The sequence below is a fragment of the Vicugna pacos genome, chromosome 17 (assembly GCF_048564905.1).
Source record: "Vicugna pacos chromosome 17, VicPac4, whole genome shotgun sequence".
Lineage (NCBI taxonomy): Eukaryota > Metazoa > Chordata > Mammalia > Artiodactyla > Camelidae > Vicugna > Vicugna pacos.
In genome coordinates this window covers 19341293-19357899 of record NC_133003.1, presented here as the reverse complement: position 1 = coordinate 19357899, position 16607 = coordinate 19341293, and the positions used below count along the sequence as shown (strand labels likewise).

The 16607-nt window shown below is 44.8% G+C and overlaps 2 protein-coding genes across 2 annotated transcripts in view; one reads left to right on the top strand and one right to left on the bottom strand.

The window, feature by feature from the left end:
• The window catches only part of CCR3 (C-C motif chemokine receptor 3), a 119946-nt gene that overhangs the window by 30871 nt on the left and 72468 nt on the right, over positions 1 to 16607 (bottom strand). The gene's annotated exons all lie outside the window — the stretch shown is intronic.
• Positions 4570 to 7733, top strand: LOC140686741 (C-C chemokine receptor type 1-like). The gene is made up of 2 exons (XM_072941122.1): positions 4570 to 5171; positions 5888 to 7733. Exons 1-2 carry the CDS (start codon positions 4581 to 4583, stop codon positions 6350 to 6352), a joined length of 1056 nt encoding a protein of 351 aa, XP_072797223.1. The 5' UTR covers positions 4570 to 4580; the 3' UTR covers positions 6353 to 7733.

Here is a 16607-nt window from a genome sequence, read left to right as displayed (position 1 = left end):
AGGAACCAAGGCCAGAGACCTATTTGAGCAGACTGTGGGGAGAGGAAGGAGGCTGGGAGGAGATAACATGCTCTCCCTTTGTTCATTACCTCTCAAATCCTGCCCCCAAGTGCCTGCTTCCTGCTAAGCATCTCCCTGAAGCAGAAGAACCACAAAGAGGAGCTCACCCCCATGTCACTATTGCCTAGTCCCTGCCCTAGGACACCAGGTGGAAGGGCTATCTCCCAGTTTCACTGTAGAGAGTCCGCTTCCCAAGTGGCTGTTTTCTCCCAGAACAGGTTAGAGCTTCCTTGTTCCTAAAAACTGAAAAGGAAGAGGCAGCTCTTTTTTCTGTTAGATGTCATGATGCCTGGGTGAGCTCAGCCATCTCGTGGCCATGAGCAGAGTTGGTCATGTGTGTTAGAAAGCTGGAAAGAGCCCTGGGTCCCGGATGAAGCTATAGAGCTGCTATTAACCAACCAGGTAGCCATCCCGCCCCTGAACTTCTCGTGATTTATCGATTCAAAAGGCTTACGCAGCCCCTGCTATGTGGGGATACCACAATGAACAGAAGAGGGAGCATTCCAGCCTTCAGGAAGCTGGCATTACATTGGAGGAAAACAGTGGACAATAACTAATTGTGAAAAAATACATACATATATATATGTTAGTTGGTGACAAGTAAATCAAGGAAGGGGATCATAGATGACTCGGGTGGGGAGGGGGAGGAAATTCAATTTTAAATAAGATGGTTAGAGGATACCTCCTGAGAAAGTAATGCTCACTGAAGGTAACCACTGCATACCCTACCCTCTCACCACACACACATTCCAACCCTTCAGTTGCTTCACAAGTTCCAGTAACGCCCCTATACCACCCACTTCCCACCCCTCCCTGCTGAACTCCTCCCACCCCACCACCCAGTGCCCTTAGCACAGACCTTCCCAGGGAGAAGTGCAGCTGAGAGCAGAGAAAAACCTTCAGAGAACGTGGCCTTCCAGAACTGGCCACTGTGGGGTGCCGTGGCCATTGACGGACATCTGACCATACAAAAAAGAAGAACGTTGTCCCCTTCTTGTTGTTCTGAAAGACTGAGAACTCGGGAGTCCTATCTCCATCATCACATAGGAAGCTGAGAACATCTTATTCAATCATGAACTTGAATTTTGAATTTATAAAGACTAAGATCTCCAGACACAAAGATTGCTTGACACAGTCCTGTGAAACCAGAGTAAGCGTCACTTGTCTTTTCTGTCTTTTCAGTTGTTGTTGAGGGCACTGTTGTTTGCACACAGCCAGGTGGGACTGTAGCCCTTCTCCCATTGCGGGATATGACTTCTTTTCCTGTCTGTCTCGAATGTCGGGGATTCTTCAAGGGCAAGGCAAATGTCTAAGTAACCCACTGATGCATCTGTAAGGCAATGGATTATATAGAGATACTGAGGCTGAGTGGATTTATATCTCAGTACTTAGATGTAAATTAGGGTGGGTTTTTAAAAATTTTTTTGGCTTTTGGGGGTTTACTCAAAACAGGATGCTTTCTTGAACACTTGATTGTTGGTGACTCATTAAGAAAGTCAGACTAGTATTAAAAGACAAGAGGCACTTTCTGTGGAAAGCTATTCAAGTGGAAATTAGTTGCCAAATTTCCCCATGTAAACAAAACCCAAATGAGGTGGTGTAAGAAGATATTGTAGCAAGGGGGAAACTAGTAATTAGAAGAAACTTTGCAGATGAAAAGATGATTTAATACTGAACCAGTTTCTTAAGAAGACTAGAACCAAGGATGCTCAAAATCAGGACTGCAGGCTACCTTTGGAGGAGATGGAATTTCACCTACCTGAAGGCAGGGAGCTGGCCAGCTGACTTTTTGCAAAGCATCCATTCTGTTCTAACAAAGAGGCAGGTCAGGATTTCATTCTGAAGATAGAGGGGTACGGGGACTACTTGGAGGTATCTCCTTCAACTGCTCCCCATAAAATCTAGAGGGTCCCAGACTTTCAGAGTTAGAAATTCCCAGAAGTCTGCATAGCCTGCCACCAGGCTTTGTGCCACTCACTGACTCTTTAGTCCTGACTCTGGCCCCAGGACAACTCTAGGCTGTGCAGACTGCGGGGCACGGATGTTTTGTTTAACAGTGTTTAACAGCTGACTCTCGTGAAAAAAGTACCCTGAGTTCTAGTGTTTGCCGATCTCCATGTGTGAATATTCCCATCATGGTTGATTTCAAGCTACCAACGTGCTGAATGGGGAGTTGGGAAGAGATACATTGGCTCTTAATGAATTAGCGTAAGCCAGCTCCCGCACGCCACCAGGCCTGGGAATCTTCTACTGTTGCAGAGTGCCCTTTCTCTCCTCAGAGACTTTCAACTCCCGGGCTAAAGGATGCTAGCACAGGAAGGCTCCAGGCTCCAGGGCTACGGCTGACTATTGTTGCAGTGACCTCAGGGCAGACTTCTGTAGCTGGCTGCCTGCCCCCTTTGCCAGCATCCCCCAGCCTTGCACTGCTTATTCTTTCTGCTGCCTGTTACTAACACCGTAACCTGCCGGCCCACCCAAAAGTGCTGACGGCCAAGGCGAGCTGTCAGCACTGGCAGTGGTAGCAGCAATCAGAAATTGCCGACACAGCTTGTTTAGCGACTGACAGCCTGGGTGTCTCCAGAAGGAGGCTTGATCGGCTGTACGTGAGTGCAGAGATAGAGGAGTGAGCCACGGGGATGGATCTGACGGGAAACGACAGTCCCCCCAAGTCAGGGTGCCCAACAGCGCCATGTGCCTTCCTCTCCACCTACCACTGCGGTAATGTGCGTTTTGCAGGCAGGAAACATTCATCAAGCAGTGTAGCAGGAAGAGCACTGGAGGCTCCAGATTCAAGACAGGAATTATGCTGTAGATACCACCTACCTTATGGATCGCTGTTTAGGCCAAATCAATTCAAATCGGTGGCAACATTTTAGAAATTTCAAACTGTAGTGCAAATGGGTAGGACAGTCAGTGTCCATCACCGTCAAGCAGAATTCATCTTCCAGATTAAGTACAGAGAGACCTGGCAGGGGGACAAGGGGAGTGGAGTACATCAGCCAGAATAGGATTGATGCCTGGGACATTCCTGGTGGTGCCACACCTCAGAAAGGGGCCCCTGCAGGGAAGGAGATCCCCTAATATTTACTGAGGGCCCGATGATTTCCAGGGGATGGCTTTTCTCAGGCATTGTCTTACAGTAGCCCTGCAAGGTAAGGTTTACTTTCCCACCTTACAGATGAGGGACTGAGGCTCAGAGAGGTCAGTTACCTTATCCAAGGTCACAACAGCTGGTAGGTTACACTAAAATCGTGCTCCCTTTGGGGAGGCATCTTCAATAAGTGATTGGAAAGGATTGGAAGGAGAGCTAAAAAGCAGGGCCTGGGGGAACGTGCTACAAACGGCAAGCTATCTCTTGGTTTTTTGGTTTTAGTTTTGTTTTGAAGCACCTCTGGGGAAAAATATCTAAAACTTTTTTCAGCAGAATTGCAGCCTCTGCCTGGTCACTGTGCCACACTTCCTGTCTTAAGACTGTTCTGAGCCCTTCCTCCTCTAAACCCCTCTTCTCCTTACCAGATCTCGCCACTCCTCCCAGCCTGTGCTTGCCTTTGAGTCCTCTTCAAAGCTGTCACAGGAGGTCTGCAGAGTTGCCTGTGTAATTACAGAGTACAGTGGGGCGTGGGCCAGGCTGAGTCCATTGTACTTCCCTCAGTGTCCTCATCTACAAAGGGATGGGGTTGGCCTTCTAGGGTTTTGTTGTGGCAGCACTATTGGTGTTTGTTGTAGGGTAATTCTTGCATTGCAGGACATCCTTGTCCCTGCCTGCCAAATGACTAGTGTCCCCCAGTCTTTGTGGCAATCAAAATGCATATATACATTTTCATGTGCCCCCAGGGCGCTGTGTCAGCCCTGGCTGAGAATCTTTTAACCCCAAAAGTCTTGAAGATCCATTTGTAAGTTTTTGGCTCTCAGCTAGGACTATTTTCCCTCCCAGCATTCTTCTGGGGCCATGCTCTGTGATTGGGGGAAAGGGAGCAAGTGGTGTCAGGAATGGGCATGAGAGTGGACACACCTGGGTTTGAGCTCCAGGTTTTGTTCCAACCAGCCCAGTGTCCTAACCATTCCCAGTTTATGTGTCATCACCTCTGAAATGGTAAACAATAATGGTACCCCATCAAGGTTGGTAACACTAAGTCCAGTGCCAAGTCCACGGCAAGCACTCAGGAAGCATTGGTCAAGAGTAGTGTGGTGAGGCCTCCCTTTGTCTGTGCTCTCCATCCACTTGACTTTTCCTTCACAACACCCACTGCCAAAGCAGTTGGATTACTGATGTGCGCACACCTTTGTTTGTTGCCCAAACCCCCAATTAGCCAACGGGTTGCATGACGGCAGGGAGAACCTGGGCCTCCCTTGCTCAGCGTTGCTTCTCGGGGCACAATACACAGTAGGTTCTCAGTAAACACTTGTCAAGTGCTTGGAGACATATAATCACTGCCTTGTTTTTGTTGTCCAGAGCCCCCTGCCTTTAACAGCAAAGTAAATACAGAAACGGTTTCCCTTGACCAGTGGGAGAAGCCAGGATGGAAATTTCAGCCACCCCGAAGGACTATGACATGACCACAGAATATGACTATGGGGGCTCAACCCCCTGCCAGAAGACAGAGGCGAGGGCCTTTGGGGCCCAGCTGCTGCCCCCCTTGTACTCCCTGGTATTTGTCATTGGCCTGATTGGCAACATCCTAGTGGTCCTAGTTCTCATGCAATACAAGAGGCTCAGAAGCATGACCAGCATCTACCTCCTCAACCTGGCCATTTCTGACCTGATCTTCCTCTTCACACTGCCCTTCTGGATTGACTACAAGCTGAAGGATGACTGGGTTTTTGGGGATCACATGTGTAAGTTGCTCTCTGGGCTCTATTTCATCGGCTTGTACAGTGAGATCTTCTTCATCATCCTGCTCACCATCGACAGGTACCTGGCCATTGTCCATGCAGTCTTTGCCCTGCGGGCTCGGACCATCACCTTTGGTATCATCACCAGCATTGTCATCTGGGTCCTGGCTATCTTGGCTTCTGTCCCAGGATTTCACTTTTCCAAGACCCAATGGGAATTCATTTACTATTCCTGCAGTCTTCATTTTCCTCATGAAAGCTTAAGAAAGTGGAAACATGCAGTTTGGTGCAGCCACTATGGAAAACAGTGTGGAGATTCCTCAAAAGACTAGGAATAGACTTACCATATGACCCAGGAATCCTGCTCCTGGGCTTGTACCCAGAAGGAAATCTACTTCAGGATGACACCTGCACCCCAATGTTCATAGCAGCACTATTTACAATAGCCAAAACATGGAAACAACTTAAATGTCCATCAACAGGTGACTGGATAAAGAAGATGTGGTATATTTATACAATGGAATACTGCTCAGCGATAAAAACCGACAACATAATGCCATTTGCAGCAACATGGATGATCCTAGAGAATGTCATTCTAAGTGAAGTAATCCAGAAAGAGAAAGAAAAATACCATAAGAGATCGCTCATATGTGCAATCTAAAAAACAAAAACAAACAAAAACAAAGCATAAATACAGGACAGAAATAGACTCATGGACAGAGAATACAGACTTGTGGTTACCGGGGGTGGGGGGTAGAGGGTGGGAAGGGATAGACTGGGATTTCAAAATTGTAGAATAGATAAACAAGATTACACTGTATAGCACAGGGAAATATACACAAAATGTTATGATAAGTCACAGAGAAAAAAATGTGACAATGAGTGTGTATATGCCCATGAATGACTGAAAAATTGTGCTGAACACTGGAATTTGACACAACACTGTAAAATGATTATGAATCAATAAAAAATGTAAAAAAAAAAGTGGAAACAGTTCCAGGCTCTAAAATTGAACATCTTGGGGCTGGTGTTACCTCTGTTGGTGATGATCGTCTGCTACACAGGGATTATAAAGATTCTGCTCAGACGACCAAATGAGAAGAAGTCCAAAGCTGTGCGTCTGATTTTTCTCATCATGATCATCTTCTTTCTCTTTTGGACCCCCTACAACCTAACTGTCTTTGTTTCTGCTTTCCAAGACTCCCTGTTCACCCATGAGTGTGAGCAGAGCAGACAGCTGGACCTGGCCATACAAGTGACGGAGGTGATTGCCTATACCCACTGTTGTGTCAACCCCGTGATCTACGTCTTTGTTGGTGAGAGATTCCGCAGGTATCTACGTCAGTTGTTCCATACAGCAGTGGCTAAATGGCTCCCCTTCCTCTCCACTGAGAGGCTGGAGAGGGTCAGCTCCATGTCCCCCTCCACAGGGGAGCATGAACTCTCTAATGGGTTCTGACTCAGCCCCCTGGAGGGTGATCCAGGACCCAGGAAGAGTAACCTGCCAGCCATGCTGCCTGGAGACGAGACGGCTTGTCCCTCCTGGCTGGATTCTGACGCCTGACACACCGTGGAGTGGTAGCCACGCAGGGTTGAAGGAGCTTCATGGCAGTATAGACTATATCACCTGTGGGGCTTGAGTTTCCCCCTGGTCGTCTCTTTGGTAAAAGGAGATCAATGAATGAAATGGTACATTGCAGAAGAGTGGGACAAAAGATGACAGGGAAGGTCTTGGTCCCAACAAAGTTTCAGACTTGTGAACAGTAACATTTGTAAGCCAAGCCGCTGAGCATCCCCCACCGCTGCCCCATCAGCAATGACTTGGAAATAGTGATTTTCATAGTTGACCCCACTCTGAGCCCAGAGCTTGTCAGGTGCCAGCAGCCACCTCCACCCACCTCACCCCCACTGCAGACTGTAGCATCCTAGACACCCGGAGAAAACTAGAACTCATGATGCAAGAACTTGAGACCTGATGGGAAATAGGATTGGGGAACTGCTATGGGCCGTGGAACTAAGAAAACCCTTAGAGAGATCTTTATATTTATTAATCCAACGGTTCAGGCAGTGGGCTAGACACAGACCTAATGTATCAAATGTTGTACTTCTTGAAATAACCATACAGGGAATGATGTCATTATTTCCTTTTACCATTCATTTCTTCCTAGGTATTTTTCAGAATCTCCCTTCCCTGAAAGTTGAGGAGCAGGGCAGTTAATTCTGACAGCTTTGTTGAGGCATTTGCTAATGGGCAAAAGGAGATTGGGCTGGTTTTCCTCCTCTGGTTCTCCATCCAGTCCTTCTGGCTTTATGGATCAGAGGCTGGCTGCCACCTTGGACCCACCACTAGGACCATGACCTGGTTTGCAAGCTGACGGGGTTTGAGGCCAGTGGGGGTACAATGTCTACCAGGAAGGGTGGGCACTCTGCCAGTGCCAGAGTTTGAGGGGCCCTTAAGTCAAGCTCATTTATCCCAAAGATCCTTAACACTTCAGCTCTCACCAAGGACCTCCTGTCCATTGTGTCTTTCTTCCTCTTTGCCTCAGATGTATGTTTCCTTAAAAATGATGTTCTTAATAAGAAAAATGATTTTCGAGAAAAGCTTAAAAACACAAAGGGGGAAAAAAATGAACATCTGAATCACCCATAATCCCACTACCTAAGGACAACCACTGTCCATTCGTAGATGTATTTTTCTTTTAGTATGTTTTTCTCCTGTACATATGTATGTTTATAGCCGAGGTAGACTTCAGCTGTACTCACTCACTCTCCTGCTGTTGTTGTCTTAAGTAACGGTATGTTGGGGTCACTTTCCCAGGTCAATAAATCATTTCAAACCATTGGTGTTAGTGCCTGCACTGAATTCTGCCTCAGGAACGCACCCTAATTCATTCCTCCATTTCCCCGTTGAATCCCTGCACAAATCAGTTCAGTCCAGCAACGGTGACCGAGGAGCTGCTTCGTTCAAAGCGAGCTCTCTGAGCCCTGGGAGACATGGATGCAGGAGAGAAACTGTTCTCACAGAGCCCTCAGCTGGGTGCAGTGGCAGGTGCAGGACCCACCCGAGCCCAGGCTGGGCGGGCAAATCTGCCATCGAGCCTGTGGTGCCAGGGCAGCAGCAGGGGAGGAAAGACTCCATCAGTAGGAAGCACCCTAAGCAAATGGGTGTCCCACCCTACGACACAGTCACACCATTGAGCTGGCCTCTCTCTTTTGGACACTAGACTTTTGTGCTCTTACCAAGTCACCTTCCGCTTCAGTCAGGGAACTACTGGATGCTCCTGCTGTCTTTATGCAAAGAAGCTGGTGTCAGGAAGGTTTAGGAAACTCCTGTCGGAGGAGGAAGAGGCCACATTACACTGGGCTTATGATTCCACACGGGAAATGTGGAAGCAAGTGGATGTTAGCACTCCCTTGTAAACCGGCCCACCGTCTCTGCAGTGGGAAGAGAAGGGAGCTTGATGGAATCAAGAAACGTTTGTCCACACTTGGGTAAAACAGTGCTGCATCAAAATACAGTATTTTATTCAGAACAATATCATAGGAATGTTTCACAACATCCTCCATCAACGTTTGAAATAATACTTATTTTTAAGCTAGTTATGAATGCAATCCATGTTCAGTGCAGAAAACTGGAAACAGGCAAAAAGCCCAAAGGAGAAAAATGGAAGCACCTGCAATTCCACTGCGCAAACGTAGCCTCTCTGAGCACAGTCGTATCTTAGTGCATGTCCTTCCAGTATTGTTTTCTAAATGCACACACACACACTCACACACACACTCACACACATCCAGTCACACTGAACATGTTTGTGTGTAACCTCAGTAAGTTTGACACATAGAAAGCACTCAGAAAATGCTGGTTGAATGGATGATTCTCTGAGCCTCCAATGTCTCTGTCTATAAAATGAGGCTAAGAGTAGTGTATACCCCATGGGGCTGTTCTGAGGGTTAAATGAGATAAAGGAAGGAAAGTGGGGCCATCTTTCCCTAACGCTATCTGATAAGGGATCAGACTCCCCCTGCCAGTGCCCCTCCTTGGTCACTCAGACACCTCCCTCAAGCCCTTCCCACCTGCCTTCCTCCCATCATGTCCCCTCCCTGCTCCTGGTTCAAGGGGCTCCTGCCCCACCTCCTTGTAGTTGTTGTTCTTCTTGTTTTCTCCTACCCGTCCCTTCCAGAAGGATGGATGCATAGCACCAAGAGCTTCCATCTTCCCCCATCCAAACTCTCCTGTTGTCAGCCTTTTACCACATTTGCCTTAAATTCTTTATTCTCTTCCTCCCTCCCTCCCTCCTTCTCCCGAAGGACAGACACATTAGACCTAAAGATACTAGTTTGTTTCTGGAACCATTTGAGAGCAATTTGCAAATCGGATGCCTCGTCACCCTTTAGTACTTCAGAATGGTTTTATTAAGACAAAGCTGCATTCCACATAATCAAACAGGAAACTAACACTGACACATATCATCATATAATTCACAGCCCTCTTTCCAGCTTTGCCCGCTTTGCAAATAATGTCCTTTATCATCCCAACGTTCCAGAATTACTTGTTTTACTTAGTTGCCAGGCCTTTCTAGTTTCACTCATTCAAAAACAATCCATCTGGCCTTTTGTGACTTCAGTATGGTTTAACACTGGTGCCAACTTGTCTCATGACTAAAGATGTTTAACTTTATCACTTGTTTTAGAAGATACGTACCAGGTTTCCCCACTGTAAAGTTTTGTGGACTTCTTAATTAATAAGTGACCATTATTAGTTGTCATTTTACTGTAAATTAAAAGCTTCTTTTCTCCCTCATGTCAGTATTGTTCATGTTTTTATTTGTCATCATGACCTCTTGTTCCTTTTTTTATCCAGTAGAACAAAGTCTAATGTTGTCTTTACACATTTCGATGTGCAAATTGTCCCAGATTTATCTAGGGGGAGTTCCTTCAAGTTTGATCCTATGTCCTTGTGCTATCTATGCCTTCCCTTCCTTTTTTGAGCACTTTCTTACTTTTTGACACATGAGGTTCCACGTTCTACAGAGAAATAAAAACTATCATTAAAATGAAAAGGCAACCTACAGAATGGGAAACAACAAATCTCATAATGAGTTAATATCCAAAATGTGCAAGAAACTCACAGAACTCAATAGCAAAGAAACAATAATCCAATTAAAAATAGGTGAAGGAGCTACATAGATTTTTTTTCCAAAGAAGACATACTAATCTCCAACAGCTACATGAAAAAGTGCTCAACATTACTATTCATCCCAAAAACGCAAGTCAGAACCACAATGAAATACCTCACATCTATTAGGATGTCTATTATCAAAAAAACAAGAGAGAAGTGTTGGTGAGGATGTAGAGAAAAGGGTACCCTCCTGCACTGTTGGAGGGAATGTAAATTAGTGCAGCCACTGTGGAAAACAGTACGGAGTTTCCTCAAGAAATTAAAATACGACTACCATGTAATCCAGAAACCCCACATCTGGGTGTGCACATATCCAAAGGAAAGGAACTCATTATCTCAGAGAGAGATCTGTTCTCCCACGTCCATAGCGGCATTATTCATGATAGCCAAGGTATGGAAACAACCTAAATGTCTGTCCAGAGATGAATGGGAAAAACTGAATGACCCAAAGCAGAAGTCCCAGTCTGAGGTTTTTAATGTGTATCATTTTCTTTTCTTTTCTCCCCCCGTTTTTATTGTGGTAAAGTATGCATAAAAGATACCATCGTAACCTTATTTGAGTGACAGTTCAATGGTATGAAATACAGTCCCCATGCTGTGCAACCATCACCACTATCCGTCTCCAGAACTTCTTCATCTTGTTAAACTGGAACTCCTCACCCATTAAACAATAACAGCACTTCCCATTCCTTTCTCCCCCCAGGTGCTCATTTTTGTGAAATCATGGAGTATTTGTCTTTCTGTGACTGGCCTCTTCACTAATACTGTGCTCAACTTTCCTCCATGTTGTAGCATGTATCAGAATTTCCTTCCTTGTTAAGGCGGAATCATATTCCATTATATGTATATACCAGATTTTGCTTATCCATTCGTTGGTTGGTGGATACCTGAGTGTTTCCACGTTGTAGCTGTTGTAAATAATGCTGTTTGTACAATAATGTACAAATGTACCTGAGCAGGACCCTCTGAGGCCTTCCCAGGAGAGACCCCTCCTCCATATCCTCTGCTGTAGCTCCTGTCTGAAGTACCCAGAGAACAGTATCTCCTTGGTATTTTCTGAGCTTTTCAGATGCAAAACCCACCAGCAAATGGGAGAAATTAAGTACTTGATGATCATGAGAATGTAGCCACCAGACGTTCTGGAGCCTAATGATTGATGGCCCTCAACCAGAGACTTGTGTACTGCTGATCAGATACCCTGGGGCAACTCTCCCTCAGCCTGGCATTTAAAGAAGCTCAGCTGAAACCCTTCAGTGAATTTGGAGTTTTCTGGGCATGAGGCCCCAGTTCACCTTGTTTGGCCCAGCAAAAAACCTTTCTCTGCTCCAAACTCTGATATTTGGGTATTTTTTGGCCTCACTGTAGGTTGTGCCAATGAACTTGCATTCGGTAACACAAATATCTCTTCAAGACTCTACTTTCAATTCTTTGGGGATGTACACCCAGAAGTGGAAATGCTGTATTTTACGGTAAGTCTATTTCATTTTCTTTTTAGGTGTTCAAAAAATGCATTGTTTTTGCATAGCATTTTAAATTTAGGAAATAATATCTCTTCCTTACTTTTCATCATAGCCCTTGGCTCGCAAGCCCATCCATTTAGCTTCGTGGAATACCCAATCCATGTCTTTTATCTGCTGCACAATACTCCCTAGAGTATATCTTCCAATTTTACTTACCTCCTCTCCCAGGGATGGACACCAAGATTGCCTCCAACTCACTCCCCTTGGAGCAGGGACAGGGACAGGTAGGCGAGCAGGTTTACCTGTTTAATTATTTTATGAGGATGCTGTGAATCCAGAACCTCCTGCATGCTAAGCATGCAGTGTGCCACTTGCCCGACTCTCTGTTCTTACACATAACGCTGCAATAGCCTCATACAGACTTGAACTGCGAAAGGAGTTGTCAGTGAGTTCAGTCTACATCGCCACGAACTGTGCTTGAAGGTTCCTTTCCCCACATCCTTACTCACACTTGGTGTTGTCCTGGCTTCTAATCTTTGCCAGTCTAGCAAGTAAAGTGACAATCTAAGTTGTTTCACTTTATGTTTCTCTGATTACTGATGAGTTAGAACATCTCTCTGCATACTTGGTAGGCTTCTGAGTTTCTTCTAAGTTATGTGTTCGTGTCTTTGAGCAATTTTATTGGGTTTGTTCTCATTTCTTACTGATATGCAAGATATGTGTGTATATTCTGGATTTTTATTAATGCTTTAGACATTACAAATAACTTCTGCCATTGTTTCAGCCGTTTATTACTTCATGTATAGCTTCCTTTGCTGGATAATCATCCTTAACCTTGATATAATCAATTTTGTCTTTTGGCTTCTGCTGTTTAAATAAGCTACCTCTCCCATCCTTAGGAAACAGTGTTTTCCCATTTCGTCCTGTGTTTTCCTCTCTTGGCATAATAGTACTCCATGTCTTACTTAGGTCTTTAACCAGGTGTGTGACTGTGGCAACTTACTTGAAGTCTCAGAGACTCTGCCTTTGAAATGCGGAGAATAGTAGCATCTACTCATGGGGTGCTCATGAGGACTAAATGAGTTGATGCATTTGAAGTGCTTAGAAGAGCTCCTGACTCATCTTTAGGACCATTAAGGAATTGCTATTATAATGAAAATAACTTTATGTAAATACATTGTTTAAGTAAGTAATATAACATGAGAAGATATAGCAAAAATCAAAAAAGGTGATTCTAATAACTACAGGGTGACAAACACCAACCAGATGGAACTGATTTTGATTTTTCCACACTTAGAGGACTCAGTATTGGCAGGGGCAATGAGAAACCGTGATGTTGGCTAATTTCACATTTCCTTCCGTGGCACACTCACTCCTCCCTCAAGTAGCCACTTCAAATAATACACCAACGCAGCGCATAACTAATGCCTTCTACCATGAAATTACCTGAGTAAAATCTTGAAAAAAGAAACCTGATGTTTAAGTCCATAACTGTCACTCTGCTCAGACGTAATTGAGTGTAGTGAGATCTCCATGCTGTGCGAGGATTTGGACATCACAGGGTGGTCCTGCTCTGCAGGAGCCCACGGCCATCTGCGTGTCATGCAGCCTCGAGAAAATACTGAGTCTGAGTTTTCTGTTTGGGGGGGGACTCATGTTAAATCAGATTTAAAGCAGATATCTCAGTGCGGGGAGACCCGGGGCAAGGGCTTTGCCATCTCTCTGAGCTGCTCTTTTCCTATTCATCAAAAAGGATAGCTTAGATAGTAGTAGTTATAAAAGCTTGGGGTAAAGCCTTGTCTGGTAGTGATAATTGCTCAAATCATTTTGTCCCCACACTGCTCAGTGCCCAGCGTCCCCTCACACTCTCATCCCTCAGCCTTTCCAGTCCTCCAGGCCTCTGCCCCTTCACGCCCTGTAACAATGCAGGTAGAGCTGTGTGGATCGCCACAGAGCTCCAAGCAGGGATTTAATAACCATTGTCTATGAAAAGCGTCTACACCCCCGGGGTGGGGGGGTCTGTTTTCATTTTCACTTCTTAACAAACCTTTCCTCAAAAAGTTAGTTTGGTGCATTTTCTTTGAAACAGTGTCACATTCTAATAATTTCCTCACATAACTCTGACATCCCTGATGCCTTCAGGAAGCTGACACATTGTAGCCGTTCACATCTGAGTCATCCAGCAGCCTGTCAAGACATTGATTTCACCTTACAGCATTTGCTTAATTCGATACTTGTTCCTGAGAGGGAGAAAAGAAAAGGAGAAGTCTGCTCCATAATTTAAATGTTGAATAGGTGTGTTCCAAAATTGCAGAAGTTCAAGCAGCTTTGTACTTCTGTTTTGTCAAAACTCAGTTCTTCATCTTCCCCAGGAAGCAAGGATGATGCCATTATTAAATGTGACCACAGAAAGGCTGCAAGGATGTTGCCCACAGCTGTGCTTATTATGGGGGAGAACTGAAAACTCCCTGAGGGGCCAGCATTCATTTATAGCAGTGAATAAAATAGTCTGCGTCTTCCTGCTTTGTGGGGCACCTTTTGTATGTTGAGAATGAAAGAGGGACAAACAAGAAGCAAACAAAAAACCAAAAAAATCTCAGGGTATTCATTAAATAGATTCAGTAATGTGCTGCAGGCAGCTTGTAGCAGATCACAAGAACCAATTGTGAGATCTCTCCCCAACTCCATGATAAGGTATGTAACATTGGTTGGTACCTTGAAAATGAACATGGCTGGAGTATTTACACCAGGGAAACTGGCCATGCTGCATATCAGGGCTGCTGAGTTTTTGTGTTTTTGTTTCTTTTGAGAGACAGTTGTTTAACACTTACCAGGATCCTGTTATTGATAGTATGTTCGTGAAATGGAATATTAAGTTGTTATCAACATTAACATAGAAAAATGTTTCATATTAAGACAGTATTTATATGCCAAAAGATGGACTTAGATCCTCACCTTACATGATAGATAAAAATTAGCACATAGAATCATAGACTTAAACGTAAGAGCTAAAACAATTAAACTTTCAGGAGAAAACATAGCAGAAACTCTTTAGACTTTGAGCTAGGCAGATTTCCTAGATGCAACACCAAGAGCACGGTTTGTAAATGGAAAAAAAGTTGATAAAAATGGATCAGATCAAAATTCAAAACTTCTGCACTTGAAAAGACAGGAAATATAGTGGGAGAAAATATTTACAAAACACATACCTGATAAAAGACTTGTGTCCAGAATTTACAAAGAACTCATATAGTAGTAAGAAAACAAAGGATCCAATAAAAAAATTGCCAAAAGATCTGAACAGATATTCCACAAAAAAATTTATGAGTGGCTAATAATGTATGACTAGATACTTAACATGTTTATTCACTAAGGAAATGCAAAATTCAACTTAAAACCGCAGGGAGATAGCATTTCACACCCACTGACACCAACCGAGGTCACAACTTCCATCCTTCTTAGAACTGCTCATCCAGTCAATTAGGAGATGGCACTTTCCACTCAGACATGTGATCCTAAGATGTCCTTAATGTTTGAAAATTCATTTTGATAATTTCTTGACAACTATGGGGATGGATGTTTCAAGGCTAGGGGCCATATTTGACCCTTTTGGAGGTTGAAACTTTCCTGGGAAGGTTGTCAAGCCCCTTTTGTGTTTCTCTACTAGCTGAGAACTTGCTTTCTTCTGTGTAGTCACAAGGAAGCGATGAGTTTGTTCAGGGTGAGCCAGTCTGACCTGCCTGAGACCTAAGAACTGGACAACAGATGATGAGAACAGAAGTGCATCTGGGAAAAGGCCAGGATCAAAATGGTGATCTTATTTCTAACCACCCACATCTAGAGGAGTTGAGCAGCTACTTAGTGGTCAGGGGCTGCTGGATTGTATCTGTGGTAGTCTGTGGATATGTTCCCAGACTGGCTCTTCATTTAGCCCAAGGGTAATTTATCCATAGTATTCCTGTCATTTTTCCCAAGAGTTGGGGAGGACAGCTCAGGGAGTGGAGTCCATCTGTTTTCTAAGCCCAGAGATGATCAGATCCTTGCAATGAATTTTCTAGCAAGTGTCACACAGTTGGTTCTTACTGACCTAGCTGTAAGGGAAGCCCTTTCCACTGACGACCTGGTCACAAGATAGCTGTCTTCCCTGAACTGCTGTCCATCACAGATCTTACCATCTCGTTCTCGTGTGTGAGTAATGTTTTAAATATCAGAGCTTGAGTTTACCTTCCTCTTCAACCTCATCTTGTTCTTTTCAGTTCAGTGACCCAGTCTGTCAAGATCCGTTTGAATCTTCACCTCTGCATTCTGTTCCTAACCTGTGTTCTCTCCCTCAAAATCGGCAAGCAGTAAATGCTGGATGGAACATAAATCTGTAAACTGTTATAAAATCATCACTGTAAGAGATCAAAAAAATTGACAGGTACTCTTGAGCTATATTCACTTTCTCTCCCTTGAGGAAGCCAAAGATAAATGCTGTAGAGATCGAGTAGCACCAAGTTCACAGGGCACCTTGGCGTAGGATTGATGGGTACAGAGCAGAGGGAGCCGTGGATCGTGGCGTGTGCTCACACCTGTGTACGTGGGTGTGCAAAGGGCAAAAAGAGGAGGCATCTGTGGTGCTCACTGAGAAAGACTTAAAGGAAGGAGACCTAGGAGGGCAGCGCTAGCACATTTGGGTGAAGACCAGGGACAGTGAACTCCCAGACTCTTCATAGTGACTATTTTCATAAAATAATTTTTGTTACCTGCTCTCTGCTCCTCTCTGTTTTGATGTGTAACATTTCCTGAAAAGACATCTCGGTGTTTTTTCGGTTCATGTGAAGTGAAAGGGTGGAGGAGCCCCAGCAACTCTAAGGCTCTTTGAAGAGAGATCAACTGAGGGAGAAGAGGAAGCAGAGGCAGGAAAGGTGATGTGGAGCAAACCCAAAGCAGTCGAGGGAGGGCGGGTGCACTTGGATACCAAGCTCAGATGCTTGGGCAGAGCTGCCCCTGTCCCTCACAGGGCAGGTGTTTCCTCCTCTGAAAGGTAGGCAGCAGGATCGACTAGGAAGCAAAGGTCTGTATGCGTCTGATTG